The sequence below is a fragment of the Sebastes umbrosus genome, chromosome 22 (genome assembly GCF_015220745.1).
Source record: "Sebastes umbrosus isolate fSebUmb1 chromosome 22, fSebUmb1.pri, whole genome shotgun sequence".
Lineage (NCBI taxonomy): Eukaryota > Metazoa > Chordata > Actinopteri > Perciformes > Sebastidae > Sebastes > Sebastes umbrosus.
Genome location: NC_051290.1, coordinates 21255135 through 21264235, shown reverse-complemented (window position 1 = coordinate 21264235; position 9101 = coordinate 21255135). Strand labels below are relative to the sequence as shown.

The 9101-nt window shown below is 39.6% G+C and overlaps 1 protein-coding gene and 1 long non-coding RNA gene across 2 annotated transcripts in view; one reads left to right on the top strand and one right to left on the bottom strand.

The window, feature by feature from the left end:
* Positions 1 to 2193: 2193 nt before the first annotated feature.
* On the bottom strand, positions 2194 to 6049 carry LOC119482006. The gene is made up of 2 exons (XR_005205349.1): positions 5914 to 6049; positions 2194 to 2327 (listed from the first exon to the last, which is right to left on the bottom strand). It is a non-coding gene; the product is annotated as an uncharacterized LOC119482006 (long non-coding RNA).
* Positions 6050 to 6052: 3 nt separating this feature from the next.
* The window catches only part of mark2b (MAP/microtubule affinity-regulating kinase 2b), a 58175-nt gene continuing 55126 nt past the window's right edge, over positions 6053 to 9101 (top strand). The window contains 1 exon segment of the mRNA XM_037759360.1: positions 6053 to 7263. Coding sequence (XP_037615288.1) covers positions 7213 to 7263 — 51 coding nt within the window. The 5' untranslated portion in view covers positions 6053 to 7212.

Below are 9101 nucleotides of genomic sequence, written 5' to 3'. Positions count from 1 at the left end.
TTTGTCTGATTAACCCCCACAGCCCTGTCAGATGAGCTCAATAGCCCTTCATCAACCCCACCCGTCTTGTTCCAAATGTACTCATTTGAATGGATTTTAAACCGGAGGTCATTTAACACTATTAATCATATAAAAGAGGACATACCAGACTTAGTGATCATGGAAGGGCTGCTGTTCAGAGTTGGTGTCTTGTCTGGGCAAGTTTGTATTTGTACTTTTACAGAAGCTAGACATTTCAACCATGTATTATCACTTTAGATTCTCTATTATGACCTCTCTGCTAACTCAAACTACTCCAAACAGCAGAAGGTGGTGTTCAGGTGTTATAGCTCAGTGGTTTTCAAAGTGGGGTCCTTGAGGGGGTACAGGGGTCCCCGACAAAAAGGAGAATCATTTATTTTCACTATAATGCCATCCATAAGTAACACAATGACAGAATGGATGACTACTTTGGTCATGAGTGTCATACACTCTGTAATAAAACATCTTAAAGCAAAATCAGATAGGGGACCTCGGGGCGAAATCTTATGAAATGGGGGTCCGTGGTCTAATTTGTGCCAGTTTAAGGGTCCTTGACGTGAAAAAGTCTGGGAACCAGCCTTATAGCTGACTCAGGGTGATGGGAGACGTGTTCTGTGCAGTGAAATAGTTCATTGGTTATTTTGACAATAAATCCACTAAAGATTGTTAGTATATACTGTATGTACAATTTATGATTTATGGTCTACCTACACAGGTGTTTCCTCTTTATTTAAAGACCTGTCTGAAGACTGCATGTACACTGCGCTTGACTGACCTGTCTGACCTCTGAGTAGATTTGTTCCACCTGTTAGGGGGGAGAGATTTTATCATTCTTATAAAGTTTAGTGACATGATGTAAATCCAACGCAGCTCCAGCCACCTCCAACCTGAACAGAAGTCTAATTAGACTGAATAATTGAGTGTGCTGCTGGGCCTTTGTAGGATTTTTTCATCAATGTGATGAAGAACTTTAATTTGTCAGGTACTTCCTGTACTGGATGAGCCATATCCATTAACAATTTTTCAATTGATTTCCCAGAAAATGTATTATGTATATATAATTTTATAATTTGTTAGTTTGATATAAAATTACATATACTATGATAGAGGATTTTATCCTAATGTACATCTACAAATGCATGCAATTACGGTAGGTTCAGCTCTAAATATTAATGAACTACCATGGTCAGAATTCAATTTTAAGTTACTTTTATTGATGACTAAATAAAGTAGGAAAGTTGACATTGTGATGGAGCCTTTTGTGCAATGAAGTCATAAAGCTCTATGTGGACTCCACAGTTAGTATCTTTATACACCAAAAAAAGTCTGACTGGTGAGTTTATATGTCACCACGTATATTATTTTTTGATGTAAATCAGAAAAAAAATGCATTTCTGTGCTCATTTCTACATCAACATTTTTTTAATTACTTCCAAACCTTCAGTAACTGGCTTACTAAAAGTGAAATCACTGCCAACAGCTGGGTAGCTCACACTCCAATGCATATGCGTGACAACATGATAGAGAATTTGGATGATGTTTTAACCTGATGCAGCAGCAATGAATATTTGCATATTGCCACAGAGCGAGCTAAATTCTTGTCGAGATTAACTGAAACGCAAAAAAAAAAGGGCTGGAGAGACAACCTGGCAGACTGGTGATGTGTATACTGTAGGATGCCAGCCTCTACAGAGAGAATTATTGGCCACATATTAAAAATAACTGTCATTACAGCCTAAATCTGGCCAGATATAGTTGGCACCCTGAAATAGGAAACTGGAGATAAAAAGGCTGATATGTTTTTTAATGTGCGTCCAGTGAGACTTTAAAATACCCTCAAGTCAGCTGCAATTAACCGTCTACACTTCAACCTCCTACTCAGAGTGTCAGCTCTTCTCAAATGCAAAAGTATGGCAGCCAAAATATGCATTTTTATCCAAATATTTATGGGACACACAGCAGGACATAGTCTTAAAATATGCTATATGTATTATAGATAGATAGATAAATAGATAGATAGAGTAGATGGTTGAGGTTATACTCTGTAATATATTCAGATATCCTGCAGATGGCGACACTTCAGCACATTTTACCCAGCAACAAACTAGACTCTTACTCAAACAGCTCATGTAAAATCTGTAAAAAAAAGAAAAAAAAAGTAGAGTCAATGAGTTCATGTGGTTTATAATTTTATATATATTTTAAATTTGACATTTTTCACAAAGCACTGGTCACAAAATACTGTACAGTACGGGGGACACCTGCTCTCCTGTGATCCACTGTCAAACTGGACTCGCTCCAACACACTGAAAAAGAGAAACAGGACATATTCTGCCAAGTCAGTTGGATTGGTTTGAGTGTTTACTGATTGATAAGTTACAAGAGAGGTCCCTCTGGTACAGTAACTAGGCTGTATGTATTTTATGCACTAAAAACCAAGCTGTTTGTCTCCTGTAACAGTGGATGTGGATGTGATTTTTCCCCTTGATTCATCGGGAAATCCTGCCAGTTGGATGCTCTCCCAGTCATTACTAACAAGCCTCTCATACCCCTCCATTTCCTGATTTCTTTTTTATTTTCTCCATAACATCCTCGCATTGTGCTAACGGTGTATATTTGGTATTGTGACTGGTCCCTGCGGACCTCCTGATTGACAGAGTTCAGACATCACCACTTCCAATGGCGACCATGTTTGTCTTCGTCAGTCCTAACGGCTGTTGCTAAGTAACTTGGAGATGTCTACGCCAGCTGTCAGCATCTCACAGTCACATTTATGGGTACATGTTAACAAATGGCACTTTATTTCTACAGCTGTGGTTGTGATGAAGACCCATAATTCAGTTAATAATTGGCTATGGCCTCAGATGGATTCTGATAAAATGATAGGGATAGTGGAGAAGAAAAGTAGATTTTCCATTACAATCCTGTTTGGTTAACAAAGGTAGGAGGCATTTTATGGAGTAATGGTTAAACTACCCTTCAACCAGAGGATCTCCAGGGTCAGCAAAGGTCACCCTGCTTGTGAGCTAGGCTCATTGATGTGCTGCTCTAATATACAACCCCTGAAGAAAATATTATAAACAATACGCCTTGGGACAATACTGGAAAAAAAGTGGGCACAGAATCAAAACTATAAACAGTAACTTTCAGATACTTGAAAGTTACAAAAAACATGTGCATAATATGTTATTTAAATTTTATTTCTTGAGTAAAAAGGTGAAAATTAAATTAATTTTTCATTGTTTCATCTATTACATTATAAAGTTCAGTAACTGACATAAATTGAAAAGTGAATTTGTGAAGTACTTGATAACAGCCTACAATATATCACTATTTTATGTTAAAAACAAATAGCAAGTCATGCCTGGTTTGCCAATTTTGGGTTCAATGTTCGTAGTTTTCTATGTATTCTCCATAAATGTTGTAGTGTGGTGTAGCTTAATGAATGAAAAAACATGAAGTTAACCACCTCTTGTTTTTTTGCTCTATCCGGTTGCTTAAAATGACGTATAAAGGTCTGGATTCACCCAAGGGAAACCCTGAGTGTGTGACAGGTGAAAGGATACAAGGATGTGACTCATTGTGAAAATATCTTGCAGCTTCTGGAGGTTCCGTGGGAACATCACCTGCAGAACTGGAGTTTCCAGAGAGATACGGGAAGAGGAAAAAAAGAGGATATGTGTGCATACAAATGTTTGCAAATTAAACAAATCTTAAGAGGCTTGAGCTGCTTTGTAGCGGTGTTGTTGGGGATTGTAGCCTCCATGAAAAAATACAGTATTTTCTGTGAGCCCTTGAAATCATCAGCATCTTTCACATCACCAGCAACAGCAATGCTATGCAAACAAAACAATTACATTTTAAGATCTGTGTTGATTTTTAGTCATTCATATGTAACATGATACATATAAGATGTCACATAGAAGTGGTGTACATCATCTGAAAGCTGGAACCTGAAGATTAATTTGAGATGCAGCTCAGCACTGAGTGTCAAGTTGTTCTAGTCATTAATCAGATATAAACATGAATTAATTAATTGAAATAAGTTGTGAAAGTGTATAAGGGTTTAGAACATTATGATAGAAGTTTGTGATGGTCATCCCCATGCTCTATTATGCCTCAAAAGTTGTTGCAGCAATTTTTGGGTTGATACCATTTGTTAAGCAGATTTGATGCTAAATTTAACCAATTTTTACTACTCGAGAATTGATAAAAATGATCAATAATCCCTCCAAAATACCACATTAAGACACCAAGACCTTGAGGAGCACCAAAAAAAAATGCCATGATGGGATCAAAAACTTTTGACATTTGGAGATTTCTGCATTAATTGCATTTTTCGGCGATTGGATGGCGAGCACTTCTGTTGTGTAAAGGGCTCAGAAATCCCCTTATTGTCAATCTAGCTAGGAAAGCCATTGATCCTCTGAATGCCCTATATTACGGCTACTTCTACTACTACTACTACTACTACTACTACTACTACAACTACTAATAATAATAATAATAATACAGTGACAGCTTTCCATCATAAATATGAATGTATGAACTTTCTGGGGGGGGGGCCCTGGATCAAAAATGTAGAATAAGTCTGGACACAGGGCCCCTGTAGCCTACAACTTAGGGCCACAATATTGAGTAATAATGCAGGACCCAGATCATATTATAATGTAGGCTAATTGAGTGGTAGGCTACAAATTTGCAAGTAATCAAATTACCAAAAAGCAACTGCATACACAGGTGGATTTGGGGCTTTGGGGTTCCTCTGGGACAGGGGTCCTAAACCTGTGGCTCCGGAGCCACATGCGGCTCTTTAGCTCCTCTCCAGGGGCCTCCCTGTGGATTTTTAAAAATGGAAATGAATAACTGTTTTTTGTTTACATTTTCATTTTTATTTATCATTGTTGTAGGTCTATGGTACGGCAGTACGACGGAGTATTAGGGCCATATTGAGGAAAAACAAATAAATCTGAGATTTCGAGAATAAACTCACAAGTTTATGAGAATAAAGTCAATATTATAAAGTAGTAGTTTTACGTGTCATTTTCTTTTTTTTTCATAAAGTTATGACTTTATTCTCGTAATATTACGACTTTTTTTCTCGTAAAGTTATGACTTTATTCTCGTAATATTATGACTTTATTCTTGTAATATTACGACTTTTTTTCTCGTAAAGTTATGACTTTATTCTCGTAATATTATGATTTTATTCTCGTAATATTACAACTTTTTTTCTCGTTAAGTTATGACTTTATTCTCGCAATATTACGACCCCTGTTCTTGTAAAGTTATGACTTTATTCTCGTAATACGACGTTTTTCTCGTAAAGTTATGACTTTATTCTCATAATATTACAACTTTTTTTCTTGTAAAGTTATGACTTTATTCTCATAATATTACAACTTTTTTTCTTGTAAAGTTATGACTTTAATCTTGTAATATTACAACTTTTTTCTCGTAAAGTTATGACTTTATTCTCATAATATTACAACTTTTTTCTCGTAAAGTTATGACTTAATTCTCATATTACAACTTTTTTCTCGTAAAGTTATGACTTTATCCCGTAATATTACGACTTTATTCTGTAAATCTCAGATGTTTTTTCCCTCAATGTACTACGGAGCCAATACTCCGTAGTACATTTTGCACTTTGGCCCTCACTGCATTAGACTTATATACTATATACTTAGACGATAACCTGTGTTACCTTCATCACAATGCTCAAATGTTTTGCAGCTCCAGACAGATTTCTCTATTCTTATTTTGCCTAAAATGGCTCTTTTGATAGTAAAGGTTGCTGACCCCTGCTCTGGGGGTCTGCTCTGGGGGTCTGCTCTGGGGGTCTGCTCTGGGGTCCTATCACAATCCCCTACACACCTGCCATTCACCAACCTGGAGGAGTCACCAGTACAGGCTCGGAAAAAGCCGAGTGGAGCCGAACACAGACCGAACCTCCCTCCCGAGTCCTCCCGAGTCCTCCTCTCTCAGTCGTGGTGCAAGCAGCAGCCATGTTGCCGTGAGCTTGTTCCGGTATCAGGGCAGGATCGTGCGCATAGACTGATAGACAGACTGCAACCGGGCGCAGCTCCTCTCCTCCTCTCTCTCTCTCTCTCTCTCTCTCCATGTCGCCCGTGACACGCAAAACCCCCCCAGTCTGCCGATAATGGATGTTACAACCTGATGATCGCTGCTTCAGTCTGCTGGTGGATAATAAATAGGAGTGTGTGTAGCGACAGGACGAGCTGGTGTATCTACCGCCACACTGCAGTGCAGCACTGAACGACGACCTTATTCACATCACGCAACACAAGGAAGAGCGCCGTGGTTTCCGTGGGTTGTGAGTTTAGTGGGCTGCTGGACGAGAAGCTAACTAGCTAGCTCTGCTCCCATAGAAAGAACCAGTGAATTAGCTACATGGGCTAATGTGAGCTCGCGCAACAGATTGATCCGCGTTTCTCTCCGGCCATGTGACCATTATTGTGTGGATAACCTCCTCTGGATACCTCGCTGGGGACATTTCGACTGGTTTAGTGTGAGCTGGGAAGGTCGACACCTCGCCGGGAATAACTTTGGCCTGAAAGTTTGAGGAGGTGGTTTCAGACCTGAGAGAAAGCTGCAAGAAACGAGAGCAAAGCAGGCGTCGACACGACGTTATGAAGACCACACTGGAGAGCAGCTCCATGTAGTCAGGGCGACAGTTGCTCAGCCGTTAGTTCCAGTTAGCTCCCAGGTTAGCATGCTAGTAGCCACCTAGCTGAACCTTCTACACAACCATTGCTCCAACTTTTCCTCCAGCTAGCCCGAGTAGCTAGCTGCTCGGTAGCTCGCTGCTCCACCACACCGATACTGACACATGCTCATTGGGAACTGAATGTTTTCACACCGAAGCTAAAAGAAGACATTTAACTTTGTTTTTTTCTACTTGGTTGACAACCATGGGACGTGCGGTTGTTGCTAGCTAGTCTCCAGCTAGCTGGCTAACTGTGCTAGCCGCTGATGTGGGATTCAACTTGTTGATTCAAGGGCTGATCTATCTGTCTGTCTGTCGTGCTGCTAGCTGGCTAGCATCTGTTGGACATTTCCCCCTCTACCATCAGCTAGACAGATTTTAAATGCACAATAGACACTGAAGAATCGTGGTTTCACTGCTCCTAAAACCCTTTTTTGGGCAACTTCCAGTCTTTTTTAAACATGTCAACAAGGACACCACTGGTGCAAGTCATTGAAAACTCAACCGGCCAGGTAAGACTCTTCAGATCATTTTCCACATTAATGTTATAGTTGATATTTCCCCCTAAATCTGCTTTAGTGTGGATGTCTTATCTGCTGTAGAGAGGGCCCCTGTGTGGCCCTCCACAGTCTCTGGTTGTCTCCAAGCTTTTTTTCCTCTGTCTCTGTTGTCTTTGCCTCACAGCAGTGATTCACCAGCTTGCCTACGCACTCACACTGGATTTCCCACTCTTTGCAGAAGAGAAGAATAAATTTAGGTTTCTGTTTAGTCTGTGTGTCGGGGCATGTCCTCCTACTTGACTTTTCAGGACTTTGACATGTTGCAATACAGGCAACCCTGTCAGACTGCTCTGCATGAATGCTGTATAGTTGACAGTACAGAAGCCCAGCATCCACAAGTCAGCTCTGTATGCATTATTGATGATCCATTGTGTCAAAACAATCAAGTGGTGTTTGAGAAATTCTGTTTTTCTCTAAGAGAGGTGAAGTTTGATTTTTGTTGCAGGCTTGGTACATTATGTGTGTTTGTTTTTAATACACAATATTGATTTGCAACTTCCGTAGTGCGAGTTTGGCCTTTAAAACCCCCTCCAGTGATAGTCTGTTGTATGAAGTTGTATTGTGTTTGTGCGGGAAAATGTTGACAGGGGAACCTTGAATATATCACAAACCTTGTTGTTGCAAAGAAGAAGTATTGGTGGCTGTGTGACAAAAAGAACAGGCATCAAAGTTTTTGGTGGCAATTCAATCTTGTAAGAAACAAGATGGATCGTTCATTGAACACTCCTGGTACAGATGTAGATTTAAATTGAGAGGTATTGTTAAATCTGGCTCCCAGATGTTAAGTTGGAATTGTCTGGGTGCTGTAGAGGTACAGTGGGTCATTGAAGGCACTCGCAAACAACAATATATCCTCTTTTGACCTAAATCCACTGACCCTTTGCCAGAGGGCTTCTAAACACACAATACTATTCCTTTAATACACGTATCAAAATTGCAAAGGATTTTGAGAGCTGGAGATTCAGAAAGTAATTGTGCATGTTTCCATTCAGTTGAGTTGAGAAACACTCTGGTAGTCGCTTAAAAGTAGCTTAAAAGTTTCAAAGACAAAGAAACCTCTCGGCTGTGCTCTGTGAATCATTATTAGAAGGCCGGAATAAAGCCCATTGCTTCCGAGACAGCATCTGTCTTAATCATGTTGACAGTTTTATCTGCAGATGCATTGTAATTCAGAAAAAGCTGCACACACTCACATGAAAACCATTATAGTTTCAGATACAGACCGTGACATGCATTACTTGGACAGCTGTTGACAAGCATCATGTGATATAAAACCTCCTATGAGCGTGGGATGGAAACATTTGTGTGTATACATGTTGAAAGAGTAGCCAGTGGATGATGTCATCATGTGTGTGTGTGTGAGAAGCTAAACCCATTTCTATATTTGTGTTGCTCGAGTATCTATAGGTATATGAATGTAACTGCGGTGAGGATTTGGCATGATGGATTGTTTTAGCAGTTGGTCAGTAGCTTTGATGATTGTAGCAGCATAAATAGAGCAAGTGTACACAGATCAAAACATTAGGTTAAAACCTTTTGTTAGACATTTGTTAATAAATCTGACAGTGGCTATTAAAGATATAACATAATGAATAAGGGGAGCGTTACTATTAAATTGTACTTTTTTTCAATCTGCCCCAAGAGCTACACCCTCTGTCAAACAGTTTTCTACCTGAAGCATTAAAGGCCCAACCCAGGTGTGTAAACTGCAGCTGCACAGCCAACCAGACTGTAGATCTGCTCTTACCAGCCAATAAGGAAACATCTTGGCATTTGAGACTCAAAGGTTC